We start from the raw sequence: 22,640 nt of genomic DNA on the forward strand, positions 1-22,640 counted from the left end.
TGCAAACAGAGTTCCAGCCAGTGTCACCAAAGAGGAGATGAGGAAAAATATTTTGGATTCATAATATCTGGGGTACATTACTCACAGGATGTCAGAGGCGTGTTTGCCTCTGCTGTGTGACTGTCTGCCTGGGACAATTTGAGAGGGGAAAAAAGCCCCAATGAGCCACAGAAAGGTTTGTTTTATGTCAGTTTCACAAACTCTCTCTAATGGGTGTTCTTGCATTCAAAAAAACTTCACGGCCCAAAACAAGTTTCTGTGGCAGGTTCTAAAATGCAGCTTGAGCATTAAAGCTTTTGAACTGGATTTCATCTGATCCCCTTCTGTCATGATATCATTGCAAATTCTGAGATGGAAGGCATGCAGAGAAACAAAATAACTAAAGAACAAACCTAACCCCTTCCTTAGAAGCCTTAAAAGGAAAAGTTCACTCAAAATAAAAATGCTGTCACATCTCATGTCATTCCAAATATGCATGCTTTTTAAAAGAGAGAAATAAAGAGACAGAAAAGAAAGAGCCAGAGAAGCACCCTGAAAAACAGTCGATATTACTTCTGCAATATGTATTTAGCTATGTTTAGACTTCAGGAAAATCAGATTTGTTCTCAAATCAGATCTATTCAGACAGACACTATTAATTGAAATTGATCAAATAAGAGTTTTGTTTCCAGACATAACCAACCTCTCAATTGGTTTCTTTGGTAAGAACGTAGGCGTACACACACATGTGTGAGGAGGCTTTCAAAACAGATGCAAAAGAAAAAAGGAAATGCATCATCTCGCTCTCCAAATAAGCGCCCTGTCGAGTCACTGTGTAGAACTCCTCCGTTGCACAGGAAAATGCAGAAATCGTTTAATATACCAATTGAAAACCGCATGAATACTTCTGTCATTTCCGTCATCGTTGTGTCTCACGTTACGTGAAATCTGATTTGAGCATCCTGAGCGTCTAGACTGAGACGCATCTGTAAAAATCTGATTGGAATTGCATTTCAAACAACCTCCATATAAGTTGTTCGAATCATATTTAAAAAAAATAATAATTCACTCTTCTGTAGTTACATTGTGTACTAAGTGTACCAACGGAAAATGAAAAGTTGTGATTTTCTAGGCCGTTATGGCTAGGAGCTATACTCTCATTCCTGCGTAATAATCAAGGAACTTTGTTGCCGTACCATGGGTGCAGCGGCGCAATGATATTACACAATATTACTCAAATCTCTTTCATGTTTCTGTTCTCATTGATACCATCGAGTCTAGCATATATTGTAATCGGACATAGTGTGAGAATCACATAAAGCTATTGTATGATTTCAGAAGCCTGAAATCTATGGTCACTATAAACAGTGCTGTACAAAAAAAAAACATACAAGTTTATAAATGACATGCGGGTAAATAAATGACAGTATTTTAATTTCAGGGTGGACAACTCTTTTTAAAAACCATCTGCTCACCAAACTTTAAATCTGAAGTCTATTTAATCAAAGTAATGTGCGCTCTTTGAAATCCTCCAGTGACCCTGGTGCTGAAGCAGGAACGCAACAGCTTGGACTGGTGCCAGCTGTGCCCTCACATCTGCAAGGTTAGCTGGAGGAGATTAAACACTGGGTCTGCGAAAGCTCTCTGATCAATACAGTCCACTCAAAGCAGCTTGCATTCTGGTTACCAGGCAAATATTTAAACAAAACAAAAAACAAAAAGAGAGAGAAAGCAACAAATGCTGTGCTCAGTTGCACATGTATTGTTTCAGGTGCAAGAAACAAAACAAAAAAAAGTTAATTACTGAATAAAAAGAGTAGCAATGGGCTGAAACTTTCCTGTTGGTCTATTTTTTGTATAATGCACACTTCTCTTGTGTACCGTTCAAAAATTTGGGGTCAGTTAATTTTTTCCCCTTTTTTATTTAAGAATTTAATACCTTTATTCAGTAAGGATGCATTTAACCTAAATGCATTTATAATGTGATGAAAGTTCTTTCAAATAAATTCTGCTCTTTAAAAAAATTATATTCAAAGAATTCTAAAAAATATAATGGTTCCCACAAACATATTAAGCAGCACAACTGTTTTCATCATGTTAGAATTATTTCTGAAAGATCATGTGACACTGAAGACAGAAGTAATACTGCTAAAAATTCAGCAATACATCACAGGAATAAACTATATTTGAAAATAGATTATAATAGAAAACCGTTCTATATATATATAAATCTTACCAACCCCAAACTTTTGAACTAGAGATGCACCGGTCAACTGGCCATAAATCGGATAGTTTTTGCTCTAAACGGTTTTATTATGGCCGATCTCTATTCTAGACTTGTGCACAAACTGCATTGCAAATGCAATAATATCCCAAAATGTAATTTGTGTGGAAATATTACAAAGTCTGTAAACAGGATGTTAACACAGGCCAGAGACAGGACACGCTGAAGACAAATGGAAGAAAAAGAAGAAGAACAGACACACTATCAGAGAACATACTGTACAGGCACAACAAGTGCACTGTTCGCGATTCCCATAATTATACACTGTACACACACATATATTATGTAAACAAACTTTTATTTTGGATTAGTTTAAATCGATTTTGCAGGGTTGAAATAATATATCTACAGTGGGGAGAACAAGTATTTGAAACACTGCCGATTTTGCAGGTTTTCCTACTTACAAAGCATGTTGAGGTCTGTAATTTTTATCATAGGTAAACTTCAACTGTGAGAGACGGAATCACAAAAATCCAGAAAATAACATTGTATGATTTTTAAATAATGAATTTGCATTTTATTGCATGACATAAGTATTTGATCACCTACCAACAAGTGAGAAGTCCAGCTCTCACAGACCTGTTAGTTTTTCTTTAAGAAGCCCTTCTGTTCTCTACTTATTACCTGTATTAACTGCACCTGTTTGAACTCGTTACCTGTATAAAAGACACCAGTCCACACACTCAATCAAACAGACTCCAACCTTTCCACAATGGCCAAGACCAGAGAGCTGTGTAAGGACATCATGGATAAAATTGTAGACCTGCACAAGGCTGGGATAGGCTACAGGACAATAGGCAAGCAGCTTGGTGAGAAGGCAACAACTGTTGGCGCAATTATTAGAAAATGGAAGAAGTTCAAGCTGACGGTCAATCTCCCTCGGTCTGGGGCACCATGCAAGATCTCACCTCGTGGGGCATCAATGATCATTAGGAAGGTGAGGGATCAGCCCAGAACTACACGGCAGGACCTGGTCAATGACCTGAAGAGAGCTGGGACTACAGTCTCAAAGAAAACCATTAGTAACACACTATGCTGTAATGGATTAAAATCCTGCAGCGCACGCAAGGTCCCCCGGGTCAAGCCAGCGCATGACCAGGCCCGTCTGAAGTTTGCCAATGACCATCTGGATGATCCAGAGGAGGAATGGGAGAAGGCCATGTGGTCTGATAAGACAAAAATAGAGCTTTTTGGTCCACTCACCATGTTTGGAGGAAGAAGAAGGATGAGTACAACCCCAAGAACACAATCCCAACCGTGAAGCATGGAGGTGGAAACATCATTCTTCAGGGATGCTTTTCTGCAAAGGGGACAGGAGTCAGGACGACTACACCTTATCGAGGAGAGGATGGATGGGGCCATGTATCGAGAGATCTTCAGACCTGAACCCAGTGTCCAGACCAGAACCCAATAGAAAATCTTTGGAGGGAGCTGACAGTCCCGAAACCTGAAGGATCTGGAGAAGGTCTGTATGGAGGAGTGGGCCAAAATCCCTGCTGCAGTGTGTGCAAACCTAGTCAAGAACTACAGGAAACGTATGATATCTGTAATTGCAAACAAAGGTTTCTGTACCAAATATTAAGTTTTGCTTTTCTGATGTATCAAATACTTATGTCATGCAATAAAATGCTAATTAATTACTTAAAAATCATACAATGTGATTTTCTGGATTTTTGTTTTAGATTCCATCACTCGCATTTGAAAAATACCTATGATAAAAAAAATACAGACTTCTACATGCTTTGTAAGTGGGCAAACCTGCAAAATCGGCAGTGTATCAAATACTTGTTCTCCCAACTGTATATAAATAAAAACAAATATTATTTAGTATATACAGAGCAGGGTGCCCGATATACTGTACATTTCAGCAATTAAGTTTTACACACAAAAAAGCTGCATTTAAAATGACTAAACAAATCACCCAAAAAATAAATAAAAATGTATACTTAGATTTACATTTGTATGAATCTCCTGATGCAATTTAAAATGCCTAAATATCAGACAGTTAACGGACCAGGCCGATAAATCGCTTATGCAAGCAACATATAAATCATAAAAATATATATGAAACGCTAAGAGATAACTTATGCCAGGTATTCTAGATCTCTTTAATATCAGTATATTACCATTATCTCTTTGTTTTGAAGGAAAGCAAATCTCATCATCAGCATCTACTGTACAGTCACTTGAAGCCCATAAAGGAAAGAAAAATCAGCAATAATAAGCATAACAAATGTGCAGTCCTGTAACAGACGGTCCAATAGACCCTAAGTGGCAGTGAAAGAGGATTCACTTATTTAATAAGGCCTCCGGGTCTTTTCCTTCCCATATGCTCACTTATGCCTGGCCAGGCATCAGTGATGAAGAGGTTCATGGGCAGAATGATTAATGCAGAGCTACGGTCCTCATGCACCTCAGCGATCGGCCGCAGATACAAAACCCCCATTCAAGTATGGATCTTCAAGTAGGTCAAGAGTATGGTAATGATTGTTTTCACTAGTCTCCGTGTTCAAGCCTCCACACTTCCTAATGCTGATACACTGACCTCCATTCAGCCAAAACTGTGCCATCTGGTAGTTGTAGGCAGCTAGAGGGCCCTGCTGGCCCAGATCACAACATAAACAACACAATGACCCCAACAAACATACACATACAGAGGTTTCTATTTAGGAGACAGTGGTTCGACTGTCCTTCTAAACACGTCATTCGGCTCTTGGCTGGATCCATGTGATGGTTGCCATGCAACATGGCGTTATTGGTTAATGCCCAGAGAGAGCATGAAGACAGACAGCCAGACAAATGAGCATGTGGTTCGAGGCCAGGATTCATCAGCACACATACTGTGCACATCAGCACGATCATGTTACGGTTACATTCACATATAGCCCCATTTCCTGCTCCTAAAGTGAATGCCGGAGGGCTGCCCATTCAACGCAAACACAGCCACCTGCCAACTTCACCCATTTTCTTCATGGCCCAATTACAAGGAAACACTGCAGCCTGCTCTTATTTATGATATTAGAGGAGAGATAATGAAATGGAGAGATTCATGAAAGTGAAGGATATAAACCAACCCATATGGAACATTCTCTTGTATAGCAATTTAAATACTTACCTCATGCTTGACCAATATCAATAAGACAACAATTATTCTGGAATTCATTTTATTCTTAAATAAACTATATACAAAAAAACATTTGTAAAACATAGATTCTACAATTGAATTTAGGCATTCTAATATTATAATTCAAAGTTTGAAACATTTTCATTCAAGCTAAGGATTGTGTTTAGAGGTCGACCGATAGTGGATTTTACCAATTGGACCGCACTGACCGATAACCAATTAATCAACTGATAGAAAACTGAATACTGAATGAAAACAACCATAATACTCCAAGTAAAATAGTGCTGAACTTTGCATAAAAGTGACCAGCTTGATATTAACTAATGCAAATAGATGGTAACAATCATGACATTAAACATTTGGGTTGAATTTGCGGGTATTTTTGTTACATTGTTTTAACCGCTTGAGGTACTACTAATGTTGGCGTCCTCTCAGCCTGTCGCCAAACACACTGCTGTTCTTTCTCCACTAAAGCATCATCAAGTCAATAACTACTTTATAATGATATGAAAACATGTACTGTATATTAGGGATGTGATGGTGAGAATTTTCTTACCAGTTAATCGACATGTGACAACACCAGTAATACCAGTATCACCGGAGGGAGGGGTGTTGGAGTTTTTCCCTCATTTGCACATCGCTTTTAAATAGTTAATTCTAAAATGTAAAATGTGGACGGACACACAGGCTTTCATAGGGGTGCAGAGTGAGTGTTTTCAATGAATTCCTATGGAAGTAATGAATGCCTGTGCGGCAGTGCGCATTAGTGCCAATTCGAGGGCGGCAATTGCTTTATTATTATTCTTAAAGGGTTAGTTCACCCAAAAATGAAAATTATGTCATTAATTACTCACCCTCATGTCGTTCGACACCCGTAAGATCTGCGTTCATATTCGGAACACAAATGAAGATATTTTAGTTGAAATCTGATGGCTGAGAAAGGCTTCAGATAGGCCTCCATTGGCATTCAGTACATTTACACTCCCAAGACGCATAAAAGGCACTTAAAACGTCGTTACAAAGTCCATCTCACCACAGTGGCTCTACAATAATTTTACGATGCGACGACAATAGTTTTTGTGGGCAAAAAAAAATCTAAATAACACTTTTATCCAACTTGTTATTGTCTTCCGTGTGTGCCTCCATGACGCATGCGTGAGAATATGACGCAGATCCGGCGTTCGGACACATGACCCAGAAGCGATTTGTTTATGAGCAGAGGAAGACGTGCGTATCTAAGCTGTTGAATTCTACATTGATCGTGCTTTAGGTCTCGGCGTAGTTCTCAAAATCGGGCTAAAGTGTGCATTTCATGGATTCCCGAACGCTGGCGCTACGTCATATTCTCGCGCATGCGTCGTGGAGGCACACGCGGAAGACAAGAACAAGTTGGATAAAGGTGTTATTTTGATTTTTTTTTGCGCACAAAAAATATTGTCGTCGCATCGTAAAATTATTGTAGAGCCACTGTGGTGAGATGGACTTTGTAACAACGTTTTAAGTGCCTTTTATGGGTCTTGGGAGTGTAAGTGTACTGAATGCCAATGGAGGCCTATCTGAAGCCTTTCTCAGCCATCAGCTTTCAACAAAAATATCTTCATTTGTGTTCCGAATATGAACGGAGGTCTTACGGGTGTCGAACGCCATGAGGGTGAGTAATTAATGAAAGAATTTTCATTTTTGGGTGAACTAACCCTTTAATTAGGTTTGATGCGATAGTCTGTGTTGCCGGTGTTCAGGCGAAACACCGGTTACATCATTGAATTTTGAATTTGAATTACATCGTTGAATTTTTTATAGTAATAAAATCAATTAGTTCAGTTAGAGAACAGACACTACAATTAAAAACTGAACGTGTCTGCTCAATACAGTGTGAGCCGAACGAGAGTCGCAGCACAAACACAGCAGGAGTCAGATTTAATTTATCATGAAGAGCTGATGATCACGGAAGTTTTCGTTTCAAAGCTAAATGTAAAAGCGCCTATTTAAGTGGGTTTGTCATCGTACGGTTTTGTTGTTGTGATTTTCATTAAGAATAATAGGCAATAAAATTCATGATGCTAGTTTCCCAGAATGATTCAATGATTTAAGCCCTAAAACAGCCCTGAAAACGTTATTTCACTCACAGCACAGCTTTTTGTGCCCTGACAAATGAATGAGAAATGAAGCCATTGCACTAGTGTCAATAAAAAAAGCACTGTCCTACAGTGAAGGAAACGGCTGAAGCCCCAGTCCATTGTTAATGAAGATGCACAACTTCTGTATATGGAGTTTCATTATTCATCGCAAATGCAGGAAATTACCTACTTACACGCATGGCATTCTTTGGGTGTCCCTAATTAAATACACTGTCGTGTGTGATTGTATTATGAGCAGCTATACCAAGAGTAAAATGATGATGCTGTGGTCTGATGTATGGAAAACACTTGCAGTGGAACCTTTCTAAACAGTCCATTTAGTTTGAACACAATAAAAGCTGTTGACTAAATCAGTTTAAAAATAACAATACTGAAGGATTGGGTAGAATTTTTAGTCTACATCATTGTCTGCTGTGTATCAAAATACTTCATGCCATCGCGTTCATGATCAGACATACCGCTGTATCAGTGTCCTTATTTGCACAAATATATTTCATTTGGAGAAGACGTGATAAAATATGTATGCATACATGGTGCTGGTTCATGTTTAGAGCAGGAGAGTATATTAAATATATCCATACAAATTTGAAACATGAAAGTTTTTTTTTTTTTTCTGTATAGTTTTTATTCATTTTTATTTCAGCTTTAGTTTGGTACATCAGGTTAATGAAACTAAATAACAGGTTCATTTCAACTAAATGAAAATAAGAAGTTTTTTTATACTTTATTTTATGTTAGTTAAAATGTATTTATTTTAAATAAAGAGCTAGAATAACACTGATACTAGTAAGATCTACATATTTAATAATATGTGTCAAATAATGTTCTTAGTCTTTCCTTCCGGTGACAGGGCATCCCAGACAGAAGCTACAATAGTTTACTTTAAATTAAATGGAAGTAATTAAATGTAATAATCACATTAAGCAGTATTGCGATTACATTTTTTTTTCATCTGCAAAATATAAGATGCCTTAAATGATCATTAAGACACTTGTTATGATCTTACATTTAAGAAAACAAATCCGCAGGGATTTTATATTCGCACACGTGCTCTGAAATGCATTTGACAGTTTGCCACCTCTATTTTTAGTCACAAATGCAAGTGAAATGGTCGCACTGTCGAGCTCTGGCGTGACTGTGTGGATGAATATGGTTATCCTACTGGATCTCAAGCTGTTACTGTAGCTATACCCATTAATAGACATGGTACTTCCTTGAAAATAAATTCCAGCACAGCTCTACATGACCCTTCAATAGATAATGTTTTACAATGAACTTTGTTAGAGAGCTAAGCATTTATAAAAACTAAGAGCTAAGAGTAATAAAAACGTCACCATGTCACATTTACATTTCAAATCTCTCAGTTCAAGTCAATGTTAATTCTCGTTTTATCATAAGCTCTGTCTCGTTCTCTTTTTGCCAGCAGACTCTCCTCTGTTTGGTGTTTTTTTTTAAACGGGTGATTCCCCAGAGGTTCAAGATTTAGCGTGCTGCTCCGTGTCAACCTTTCTGGCTCGTTTATGCCACTCCCACACCATACACACGCCAAACTAGTCCTTTTTTTTTTTTTTTTTTTTTTAAAGGAACCATTTATTGTAAAGTTGCTTTGAACCATATGTATTGTGCAAGTCAATATACAAATAAAACTGACTCAACCTTGTCCGTACATTTGCAGTTATAACTCAAACCAATCAGACCACAAGATACCACCCAATATGCCCCTGCAACCAATAACAAAATTGTTTGATCATTGCCGTCACATTCAAGTACTTGTGTACTCGTGCCAATCCCTAATGTCAAATATAGTTATGTCAAAATTTAGCCATTTGTCAACTAAAAGAAAAGATCTCTGGTACACTTACCTCAAAGCCAAGCCTGTCTTTCTCCTTCCAGAAGCAGAAATGCGTCACTTTTTTGTCCCAAAATTCATCAGGTTTCACCACACACACAAGAGAGACCTCAGCAGGGATCACATTCTAGAGGGAAAACATCACAGTTCACAATCCAGCTGTTGAAGTCATCCAAAAACATGAAACATTTACAAATAAGATCACTCTTGTTTATTGATGGATAGCAATGGACCAATCATTGATAAACAGATATAAAGGGGACTGAGGTCACATAAAACTTTCAGTTTACTTAACATAATCGCCAAATCAACCATTTAAAATAGTCTGGATCAATGTTATTATACCTACTGGTCAGAAGGACAGTCAGATTTCCTGTCATACCCCCTAAGGATCTCAAATTAAGAAAAGGCTGAGATATATAAATACTTGATTCTATTTTTAAATCATATCTTTAAAGCTGTTGAAATCAATTTATCTGCACACTGCAAATGTACAACGCACTCATAACTAAAAACTGCAGGTCATCCAGAGGACACATCAAGCAAATAACAGGGAGAGTCTTCGCCATCTCCTCCACCAACAGACTGTGGTAAATAACACATCTACAAGGTACAACCACTTTAATATGTTCTATACTTCAAGAGCTTTCTTTGGCAAAACAAGATTTCAATTGATAATAAAAGTCTGTATGCTTTGTCAGATGTAATCAGGTATTGATTTCTCAAACATTGTTGTTCTTCACAAATATCAGCAATAAATTCAAAAGGCAACTTACAAATATCAGATACAATAAAACGATTTATCCCAAGCCTGAAGCTAAAAAAATTATGCTGCCTTTAAGCTGCCATTTCCTTCAAGGAATCTAGTTTTACTCGAATTCTCCTACTTGCAAACATAAAGGCATGTCATTGCCCGAAGCGCAGAAGATAAAATATTTATAAGGAAACAAAATTGCAAGTGATTGCATGTTAACAATAGAGGCCTTTACCAAATGTTTGGGGTTCTGTAATATTTTAGCACTGCGAGGGCTGGAACACATTCACACTGACACACAATCCTACAATTTGGCATATCCAATCCACCTAACCTGCATGTTTTTGGACAGTGGGGGAAATCGGAGCACCTGGGAAAAAAACGACGCTGACACAGGGAGAACTCCACACAGAAAGGACTCCTAGCCAGCATCACTAATTTCACATAAATGTCCAAGTTGAAAGTTTAGCTTCAAGTGGCATTCTTTTAGAATAATCTTGTAATCTTAGGAGTTAGAAATTCTGACTTAGATACAGTATAAAGGAGACTAATCAGAAATGGCAAAACTCAATACAAGGACATCCCATCTTTTAATTAAAAGTGCCAAGTGTCTTAGCACAATTTTGGCTAAATTTATGATGCCAAATTGTTATTGCCTAGAAAATAGCTGTCCAGAGTTTGCCAAGATGGCCACAGAGTGAACTGACTTGCATTTTGGGACTTTTGATGTAACACAGAATAAGTTATAATGCAAAAGAAAAAAGTAGCAGCCTGAGTTTAAAGCAACAATTCCATGCTGTGTCCCATAAACAGGGGGAAATAACAGAACAAGCATCCATTCAGTTCAATAAAGCTCAAAGTGAATGATTTCCTACAAAACCAGGGAAGGCCGCCAACACATAAGCAGCATGGGCTTCTGATAATAGCACTGAAATCTCATTATTTACAGGTATTCCTTAAGAAGTGAGCTGTATTAGAGGGGAGTTAAGGACTCATTAAATAATCACCACAAACATTAATGGGTTCATTAGTGAAAAAGTAAGCACCAGATGTCAAAGAAACAAGAGCAGACATATGTTTCAAATAATGTTTCCTTTTCTGCCAATCTGAACAAAATCCAAAAGTGGGCAAATAAAACAAAAGTCTCTTATCCTACCTGCAACATCAGAACAACAGTCTTCACTATATTCCACTGAGACTTCCTGCCATCGACGATGACGGTGAAACCTCGAGCTTTGCACTTCTCACTGCAGAGATACAACAGAAAAATACGACATTTATACAGTTGCATAACACACACGATAGGCCAATACGTGTTGTCAGTACAGATACAATGAATCAATTACAACGACTCCACTGTGGCTGTGTTGTTAGACTAATTCGTTTGTTCTGTGGTGGCATTTTAAAATGAATAAACTGAGTTTGTGTGAGCTGCAATGACTCACAGATTCCAAGAAACATGTATTCAATCATTCAGTTACTATTTTGGTTTGTTAAAAAAAAAAAAAAAAAAACATTTTAGGCCTGAATAACATTTCTTTTCATTCTTTGGGGAAAAAGAACAGCCAACTCACCCTGTAAAATGCCTCTAAAAATGTCAGCAGAAAAGTAATTTGGATAAGGTCACTATGAAAGCATTGAAAAATAAAAGACTACAGAACAAGCGATGGTCTTACTGCCAGCGCTCATGTGAGGCATGACTGTCAGACTTTAACCTTAGTCAAAACTTCTGCAGCTCAGGGTAAGATTACCTCTTTCATATAGACTCAGATTAAAGCAACAAACCACAAAAGACTGGCCGTTACCTTGATTTTTACCATGGCAAATAGGTGGTGTTCTTAGGCACAAGCACACACCTAAACCCTTTTTTTCATAGTAAAAATTAGGGATGCAATATATCATTTGTGGTATTGACTGATATTAGTGATTCACTTTAATTTACTAGTATCATTAAATAAGGGATGTTTCAGTGTGCGTGTCCATTTATTCTATTTTTAATAATAATAATGCTCACTTTACATTGCATGTTTAAAAACACTAATCTAATAACTGTTAAATGAATTTGGTAACACTTTAGTATGGGGAACACATTCACTATTAACTACGAATAACTCCTTAATTAAAATTTATTTTAAATTAATAGTTAGTAAGTTTTTGTAGCATTAAATTTAGGTATGGGGTAGGATTAAGGGATGTAGAATAAGGTCATGTAGAATAAGGCATTAATATGTGCTTTATAAGTACTAATAAACATCCAATATCCTAGTTATATGCATGCTAATCAGCAACTAGTTAATAGTGAGAATTGAACCCTAAAATTAAGTGTTACCATTCGTTTTTAGCAAATCTCAAAATTATCCATATTTATTACTGTACAATTTAATGCTTTGATGTCTACATTTAATTGTAACCATTTAAACAATTGGAGCTTGGAATTATAATATCGGCCCCAGAATTAATAATAACATTGGTGCATCCTAGGGCTGTACGATTAAACGAAAAATAACCGAAACCGACATTCAGAACCTCCAACCGACGTATTTTTCCCATGTCGGTTATTTCGGTTTTCACGTGACTCCGCCCCGTCAGTCACATCAAGTGCAGTTTGCACACAGAGATGCAGGAGCAGTTATCTGTTTTTATAGATGCCCAGAATCACTATAGCAACTGCACGTTTTACACAGTTTATATACAGGTCAGTTAATCGCCGTTCTTATAGCCTATACGCGCTTACACACACGGACACACACACGGACACACACACAGAGAGAGAGACGGCGCGCGCAAGCCCCGAAGCAGATCGCTTTCACTTTCGTGCTCATATAGTTTGACAAGTATGCGTTCAAAGGATTGCCAGTTTCAACATTTAAAGCGATTGTCCACGATTTTAGACCATCAGATGTGTATTATGTTGAACTAATGCCTGATATATTGTGACAAACGAACCCTCAGACAGAAGCTCGCATATCACGTGAAGATCGCGCACAGAAACGCAGTCTCAACACTGTCCTGTGACTAAAGTAAAGTCACTAAAGTAGTTTAGAAACTCAACCGTTATAGGCATACATTTTTAATACCTTTGCAGTAAGTACACACCACAGCTTAATAATGAATAGAGACGGTATGAGTAATTCACACACACAATCACTCTCATTGATGCATTCAAATAAATGTAATGTAGGCCTACTGTGTTAATGTATCTGATGTAGGCTACAACAAGCAGAAATCTGGCCCATAGACAATAACTGCTGAAAGTGAACCGTTTCCTTCAAGTATTTTAAAATCACAAAGAAATGCACTTTCATTAGAAAAAAAAAATCCACCTTTAATAGTAGAAAATATTTACAGTACAAACCTTATCAGTGAACTTACTCAAAAACCTTACGAGGCCAAAAAAAAAAAAAGCAAAATAATCGTTCATTAATCGTAATCGAGGTCAAATGTTCAATTAATCAAGGTTTTTATTTTTGGTCAAATCGTTACAGCCCTAGTGCATCCCTAGTTAAAAAAAAGATTTAATGTATAGAGGCATTTACAATTTGCAGTGACGAAGGAATCTGAAATAATTTTCTATGAGTCACTGGCTTCTGCTGACTCATTTTATCAGACTGCAGCAAGAGCAATATGATATGACACCAATGTTCAATAAACAGCCAATCCTAATAACAGATGGGAATACAAATTATTCTGTCAAGTAATGTACTTTACGACTGTCAAGCAACAGTAAATGATACACACAAGATGGCGCCGCCGTGCTCGGTCGCCGTTCAGGTCGCTCCGCTAAGACTTTGCTTTTATTTATTATTCTACTCTCTTTTACTCTCTATTTTTTCCAACGGATCATCTGCTTTGATCTGTTACGACAGCAAAACACTTCTGGAAATTGGTTACCGCTACACTGACCTGTTTCAGGACACTTTCTCCAATCTTCCATCTGAGATTCGCCGGGACGCCGAGTTGAACAATGGCCACTCGAGTCGACGGCGAAGATTCAAAAAACACCGCGGGAAACGCGCTGGGATCCGCAACAGACTGAGAAAAAGAGCATTCAGTCCTCCTCTCCCGAGCATTTTGCTCGCAAATGTCCAATCCTTGGAGAATAAGATGGACGATCTTAGAGCCAGGATAAGTTTTCAACGGGACATGAGAGACTGCAACATCTATTGTCTGTCCGAAACATGGCTCACGCCAGCGGTCCCGGATACAGCTGTGACGCCGTCCGAGAACTTCTCTGTTTTTCGGATGGACAGAACAGCCGAGGCCGGGAAATCTAAAGGCGGTGGAGTGTGTTTCATGATAAACAAGAAATGGTGCGATCCTAGGAACATCTCCATTCTTTCGCGATCCTGCTCGCCTCACTTGGAACATTTAACTCTCATGTGCCGGCCTTTCTACCTGCCGAGGGAGTTTTCCTCGGTCATCTCCACTGCTGTTTATATTCCACCACAGGCAGACACGGGGCTGGCTTTATCTGCCCTCCATGATGTGACCAGCGGCTTCATAAACAAACACCCCGACGCTGCTTTCATCGTCGCGGGTGATTTTAACAAAGCAAACCTAAAGAAAGTATTGCCAAACTTTCACCAGCATGTCTCCTGTCCCACACGAGGAGCAAACACACTGGATCATTGCTACTCTCCGTTTAAGAACGCCTACAAAGCTCGTTCACAGCCAGCTTTTGGCAAATCGGACCATGCCGCCATTTTCCTCACACCGGAATATAAACAAAGGCTCGTTCAAGAGCCCCCGGTGAGGAGGGAAGTCAAACGCTGGTCATCCCATTCAGAGATCACGCTACAGGCAGCTCTTGATGACGTCGACTGGGACATGTTCCGCGCGAGTTCTGAAGACGTCAGCGAGTTCACAGAAGTGGCGCTCTGCTTTATTAACACACTGACAGAGCAAGCCACACAAACAATAACTATAACGTCCTTCCCTAATCAGAAACCGTGGGTGGACAGTTCAATTCGCACTGCAGTAAACTCGCGCACCACCGCTTACAATGCCGGTCTCCTAACGGGGGATATGAGGGAGTACAAAGCTTCATGTTACGCCCTCCGGCGCGCCGTTAAAGCCGCAAAACTCCGCTATAAAGACCGAGTGGAATCTCATTTCCAACTCAACGACTCCCGGCGGATGTGGCAGGGACTGAGAACCATCTGTGCTTATGGAACTAAATCCTCTGCAGAGGTGAGAGCTGATCCGTTACTGGTGAACGAGTTAAACTCTTTCTACGCTCGCTTTGATGGTAATCGCGGCAGCGCGACTCCGGCGAGTGACGCGTCAGAGAGAGTCCCTCAGAGCAGCAACGGTCACGTGATCTCTGTCTCGGAGGACGAGGTTCGGAGGGCACTCAAACGTGTGGATGTCAGGAAAGCTGCTGGGCCGGATGGTATTTCAGGTCGTGTTCTGCGGTCCTGTGCTGATCAGCTCGCAGGGCTCTTTACATCCATATTCAACGAGTCCCTTGCTACATCTGTTGTCCCCACCTCCTTCAAACGATCCTCCATCATCCCTGTACCTAAGATCAGTAAACCCTCTTGCCTAAATGACTATCGTCCAGTGGCTCTCACATCTTTAGTCATGAAGGTCTTTGAGAGAGTCATTAAAAACAACATTTGCTCCTCCATTCCTGACACTTTGGACCCTCTTCAGTTTGCCTATCGTCCCAATAGATCGACTGAAGATGCCATTTCTCACGTCCTTCACTCCTGCCTCACTCACATCGACAGCAAAAGTGGGAACTATGTCAGGCTGCTATTTATTGACTATAGCTCAGCCTTTAACACCATAGTTCCCATTAAGCTAACACACAAACTCCTGGATCTAGGCCTGAATTCTTCTCTCTGCCTCTGGATTGAAGATTTCCTCACTGGCAGACCCCAGGCGGTGAGAATAGGCCAGTTCACCTCCACCTCCATCACCCTGAGTGTTGGAGCTCCACAGGGCTGTGTGCTGAGTCCCCTGCTCTACTCTCTCTACACCCATGACTGTTTGTCCACACACAGCTCCACCTCGATCATCAAGTTTGCTGATGATACTGTTGTCCTGGGTCTCATCTCCAACAACAATGAGACGGCATACTTGGACGAAGTGGAGCAACTGACATCATGGTGCCAGGACAACTGTCTCTCTCTGAATGTTAACAAGACCAAAGAACTGATTGTGGACTTCAGGAAGAGACAGCATCGGTCATACTCCCCTCTCATGATCAGCGGGACACCGGTAGAGAGAGTGAGCAGCTTCAAATACCTGGGTGTGAACATCTCCGAGGATCTGACCTGGACTACACACATCCAGACACAGGTGAAAAAAGCCAGGCAAAGACTGTACCACCTGCGCCAGCTGAGGAAATTCAGGGTTTCACCAGCCATCCTGAAAACTTTCTATCGAGGGGCGATAGAAAGTGTCCTGACTCAGTGCATCACAGCGTGGTACGGGAACAGCACCAGTCACGATGGCAAAGCCCTGCAAAGAGTGGTGCGCTTATCCGAGCGCATCTCAGGCTCAGCTCTCCCGTCTCTGCAGGACATCTACACCAAACGCTGCAGAGGTAGAGCTACTAAAATCATCAGAGACATTAATCACCCTGCAAACTCTCACTTCACCCTGCTGCCATCTGGTAAGCGCTTCCGTAGCCTGATGGCAAAGACTGAAAGACTCAGGAGGAGTTTCTTCCCCCAGGCCATCAGACTCCTGAACTCAGTCACGTGACTTCACTTCACCCCCGCACACACATAAACATACGGTTTTTTAACATTAACATCCACATACTGCAATTGCACTGCACTTTACGTTCCTATTGTTACTGCGTAACAACCTGTAATAAACCTTGCACATTATACTTCTTTATATATACATATTATATATTTTATGTTAACCACTTATTTTTAAGTCTACAGTTTATCTCACTTATCATATCCACATATTTTTTATATTTTTATTTTTATCTTATTTCCTATTTTTATCTTTTACTTGATTTATTTATAATTCTACTTATGTTAATACTTTTTATTCTAATTTTATTCTATTTCTATTTAATTTCTTGTAACTGTTATTTGCACTGTCCATGGAGCGGACCTGTTTACATTTCACTGCCAGTTGTATATTGTGTATATAACTGTGTATGTGACAAATAAAACTCTTGAATCTTGAATCTTGATACAAACAGTGCAGTTTTATCTAGCGTTTTGAACATGGCTCATCCAATCAGAATCATATCCATCCTTTTAATAATTTATTTGTTTAACCTTTATACTGTAACAGCCAACACAAATGGACAAACTAACAGAAACAGAGCAAAATCATTCCAGAGCCTTGGAGGCTTAAAGAACTTGAAAGGTCGGGAGAAAAATCAATTATTTTTCAACTTCTAACCACAGTCTGACCATGAATTACAGCAACTTTCTGTTCCATGTGTGAATACCGTAACAGTGTACATTAGAATTACAAATGATCTCAATACTTTATGACGTGCTTGATGTACTGCCTTTGCAACAGAGTGACGCATTAACTTCAAGAGAAGTTTCCAAAGCGGTGTTTTTACCTAGGAATACTCAGTAGATAGTCCAGAGTGGCGCTGAGCTCCTCCATGCTGGTTTGTTCGGTACATAGTGGGATGGTCAGGATCAAACCACTACGTCTGTCCTTGCCTCCTGGAAAACCAAATGGACCAAGTCAGGAAATATGCAGAAAATCCAGCAGCACGGAGTGAAATATAATGTAGGAATGGAAAAACCGTGTAAGAGAGTGTGAGTCTTCAAGTAAAAGACTAACAAAAACAGTACTGAGGTTAAAAAGCCTTTTGGAGGAGCAGAGCCTCGTGACACTGCAAACTGTAATTAATTCACAGACGATTGCATGGGAACATGCGCCATTTCAAGGACACCAAGCAATCAAATGTTTCAGTCATTTCTTTCCTAGAAGCTTTCATTATCCAATTTTGTGCAAAGACCTTGGTATAAAATAATGTTGAGGCACAGCGCATTTCTACAAAAAAATGATAGATAGATATATAATCAATTCATCTGTGAAAACCTGTGAAAATGGACCAGGAAAATGGAAAATGGTGTAGGACCCCATTTTAGGAAATTAAAGAGCCATCCAGCAGACTGTCGGAAGCAGGAGGCAAAATAATATGTGGACCTAAGAATGGCCTCTTAAAAGTTAAAGGACAAATGAGTGAAAGTAATTATTCATACGTGTGCATTGCTAGCAAAGATGGGGCCTAAGGAATAGTGAATGCTGAGCTGTAATGCTTATTCAAGTTCGCTTGGTCCGGGCCCAAAAAAATAAAAATTTTGTCCTGGTACACTTAGTGTTCAGAGTGGCATTTTAACATCGAACCTAAAAGCACAGGGATATGTTCACAACCTGATTGGTCAGCTTTTAATACAAATATTTCTAGAGGTCGACCGATAGCGGATTTTACCGATACTGATAACTAGGTTGGACCGCACTTGCCGATAACCAATTAATCGACCGATAGTTTTTAAATTGGATACTGGATAAAAAAACATAAGTAAAACAGTGGTGAACTTTATAACAAGAAATAAAAAACAGTACTGATCCATGAAAATGTGCTAAATTAAAAACATAAATATGAATATTAAAATGAGAATTTCTAACAGAACAAATTCTTCAGAAAATTGTTTAAACATTTAAATATTACAGGTCAAATTTGTTTCTTTACCTTTAACCTAGAAACATGCAAGTCCCTATGCAACAAGGATGTATTAGCTTACATGAACTATATGCATTATGCATACATTTTTACAGCATGTATTACTATGAGCAACACAATTGTACCTTGATCATTCATGTTAGTTCATAGTGCATTAACCAAGGTTAACAGATAAAAATAAAAATTCTAACTCAATTTAATGTTGAAATTAACATACTAACAATGAACAATACTTCCACATTAACCTTAGTTAATGTTACAAATGGGATCTTATTGTAGCGTTACCATTTCATACAAATCAAAACAGTCTGCTTTCTTAGAAGGAGATTATTTAATAAAAAATGAATGCGCTTCGGCTTTGTTTATGTTTCTGTCGGCAGCATGACGATATAGTTTGCGTTCTCACATCACTAATTTTATATATGCAACATTTGGGTCGGACTTGCGTGTGTTTTTATCACATTGTTTTTACTGCTTAAGGTACTGCTAATGTTAGCGTCCTCTTAGCCTCGTTGACAAAAATACACACTGCAGTTATTTACCTGTTAATGCAGCATCTAGTCAAAAATTATTTACTTTATAATGATTTGGAAACAAGTACTGTAGTGTTCTATATTCATACCATTTCGCGATCATGTTTTAAACCCGCATCTGATATGTCAGCACTCTCTGCTCAGCGCGGTGTGCAGCTTCACGTGTAAATGTAAACACAAGGCGTCAGTGAGTTTTTATTTCGCCTCTAGAGGCCGCTCTCGTGCTATATAATGCCCGCAGAGCAGACCCTTCTCATAGCTCTTGTACTGTGTGATGACAGCGCACCCGTCTCAGCCGCTCCAGCAATGGACACAACACGGAAAAACTATCGGTGTGGATTTTTGCCGATAACCGATTGTTCCACCAATCAACTATCGGTGCCGATGAATCAGTTGACCTCTATATATTTTGCAACGGAACTTACGGGCTAAATGCACTCGATGTGCGTAACCTCCATATGATGGTATTTTGACCAGCTGAGAACTCTTGAAGAGCTTTTAAAATGTGTAAAGGAAATTCTCCGTCACACACAAACGAAGATCTACTGCGAGGAGACGCGGTTCTGATGCCTGTACCGAACTGTGATGGGCAACATCGTGACTATGACGAGAAAAAACAGGTATGCTTAAGCATTCTCTCCTTTTTAGGGTCACATCTTGTGAGATCATGTCCTGTTTTTGGTTCATTTACATGTCTTTGGTCCATGTTGTATTCATATTTCAGTAGAACAGCACCAGGGTCTCGGTCAACTTGTTTGGTGCGCACCAGGGTACAGATGGCAACGTTCACATTCAAATGAACCGAACTAACAGAGCAATCGCAGCAGCGTTCGTTTTAATCGAACCAAACATGCCAAGTGTGAACACACCCTTAAGAGTCCAGCTTGCATCAAGTAGCAGTAAATAACTAATAAAAATAAAAAATACTCATTATTTGCCCCCAACAAAATGCCTTGCTAACACTCTCTAAAGAAAATCTGAAAAGCAAAAACCTAATATATCATTCTAAAAGACTGTTCAGGTTCACTGAGTTTAATCAGAAAGTAATAAGAGATAATATAAAGATGACTACATTATATTGAGATAAAGATGATGCTACCCGAGACACAATCTTTCACATCAAAGAAAACAAGAAAGCAAGTGAAGGGTTTCAAATAATCACTTGGCATTGTCCGTTTTATTGGATAGCAGCTTATTTGTGGCTCAGTGCTATAGTCACATCTAATCATGAAACACGAGTACAGAATACAAGTATTCACATCACATCCTAGGGAGGAGAGAAGCCTGCAGCAAATGCATTTATGTAATATTGTGATACTCAACAAGACAAGCTACTCAAAATGATTTGATAACTTTCATTAAATTAATTCAAATCTTTTCAATCCTAATATAATGTTATTAGTCTTTACCTGACAGAAAGGCCAGCTTCTTCTTCAGCACAGGCAGCATGATGGAGGCCTCCATCCTGGAACAAGTCTATTGTCTACTTACACAGCTGCAAAAAGTTTGAACAACTTATTAGATAACACATGAAGAATTCATTTGATTCATACAAGATCATCTAGCGCTAAGACAAATGACTATGAAATGCATTTTCATGATTATAGCATCAAATGTCCAATAGGCATAGAATGAATTAAACTACATCTGTGCCTATTACTCAACATACTTCAACTGAAATAAGAAATACTTCAGGCAGATATAGAGAGCAGTTCTTTGAGATATATTAAAGGGTTACTTCAGCGATTTAGCATTAAGCTTTGTATCAGTAGAAACCCGGTAGTATATTCAAATTATGGTACTTGGGAGTGGCCTCGTTGGGCAGCGAAGCAAGTGCATTCTGGGAGTTGTTGTCTTTCAACCACATGAAACAAATGCATTTTCTGTCTTTTCTCAGTCTAGAAGGCACCAAATTCAAAAAATAATTTCACATTTCTACTACATAAATGACCCAGTTTAAATACACATTCATCCCAGCGCTGAAGTACCCCTTTAAATAAAACACACAATTATAGGAAAGAAGTTAAAGGGATAGTTCACCCAAAAATTTAAATTCTGTCATCAATTACTAAAATGTAGGACGACTTTCATTCATCTTTGGAACACAAATGAAGATCTTTTTTGTGTAATCTGAGAGCTTTCTGTCCCTTCATAGACAGCTACGCAACTACCACTTTGACGCTTCAAAAGTTCATAAAGAGACAGTAAAACTAATCCATATGATTTGAGCAGTTTAGTCCAAATTTTGAAGAGACATGATCGCTTTATATGAATATGAATTTTTGCTTGACGCGCGAGAAGAAACCTCTTGCGGAAGTTCAAAGTTGCTGCATAACACTTGAGAAAGAACCTCATTGGTTCTTGGAGAAGCGCAAACGTGCTGCGTAACACTTGAGAAAGAACCACAGTGGTTCCTGATAAAGTTCAAACGTGCTGTGTAACACGAGAAAGAACTTCATTGGCTCTTGCAGAAGCTCAAACGTGCTGCTTAACACTTGAGAAAGAACCTCACTGGTTCTCGCACGTCAAACGAAACATGTTTGAGCTTCCGTTTACCACAACTGATTTGTAAGTTGATGAATGTTTATGTGAATGAAAGCCTAAATTCAATCTGTTCATCATATAAAGCGATCGTGTCGTATTCAGAAACTTTGGACTAACTCGCTTTATTCAATGGATTTGTTTTATGATCTTTCTTTTTTGAAGTGGTAGTTGCGTAGCAGTCAACGAATAGACAGAAAGTTCTCAGATTTCATCAAAAAGATCTTCATTTGTGTTCCGAAGATGAACAAAACGACATGAGGGTGAGTAATTAATGACAGAATATTAATTTTAGGGAGAACTATCCCTTTAAGGAATGGTTTACCCAAAGACAGTGAACTAAGTTGAAGTGATTTATCACAGAATGTCAAACCTGCTGAGGTCATCATTTATTCACCCTTAAAGGGTTAGTTCACCCAAAAATTAAAATTCTGTCATTAATTATCCATTATCTCCATTGGCTCAATGGCACTTTACACTCTCAAGACCCTTAAAAGGTACTAAAGACATCGTTACAAAGTCCATCTCACTACAGTGGTTCTACAATAACTTTATGAATCGGCGATAATAGTTTTTGTGCGCAAAAAAACCCTAAATAACGACTTACATAGTGATGACGATTTCAAAACAAGGCATCATGCTTCGAAGCGTTACGAATCAGTGAGCCGGCATGAAATTTGGCGATTCAAATCGCTGATTCGACTCGCTGATTCATAACGCTTCGAAGCTTCATGATGTCTTGTTTTGAAATCGTC

General features: G+C 38.9%; 1 protein-coding gene across 1 annotated transcript in view; it reads right to left on the reverse strand.

The window, feature by feature from the left end:
* sestd1 (SEC14 and spectrin domains 1) overlaps nt 1-22,640 on the reverse strand; it is a 45,100-nt gene that overhangs the window by 19,380 nt on the left and 3,080 nt on the right. Inside the window, exons 3-6 of the mRNA XM_079822486.1 lie at nt 20,754-20,839; nt 17,675-17,783; nt 11,285-11,375; nt 9,388-9,501 (exon numbers count right to left, since the gene is read on the reverse strand). Of these exons, the coding sequence (XP_079678612.1) occupies nt 9,388-9,501; nt 11,285-11,375; nt 17,675-17,783; nt 20,754-20,808 (369 nt within the window). The 5' untranslated portion in view covers nt 20,809-20,839. The remainder of the gene's footprint in view (nt 1-9,387; nt 9,502-11,284; nt 11,376-17,674; nt 17,784-20,753; nt 20,840-22,640) is intronic.

This window comes from Gobio gobio (genome assembly GCF_949357685.1).
Source record: "Gobio gobio genome assembly, chromosome: 7".
NCBI classification, from domain to species: domain Eukaryota; kingdom Metazoa; phylum Chordata; class Actinopteri; order Cypriniformes; family Gobionidae; genus Gobio; species Gobio gobio.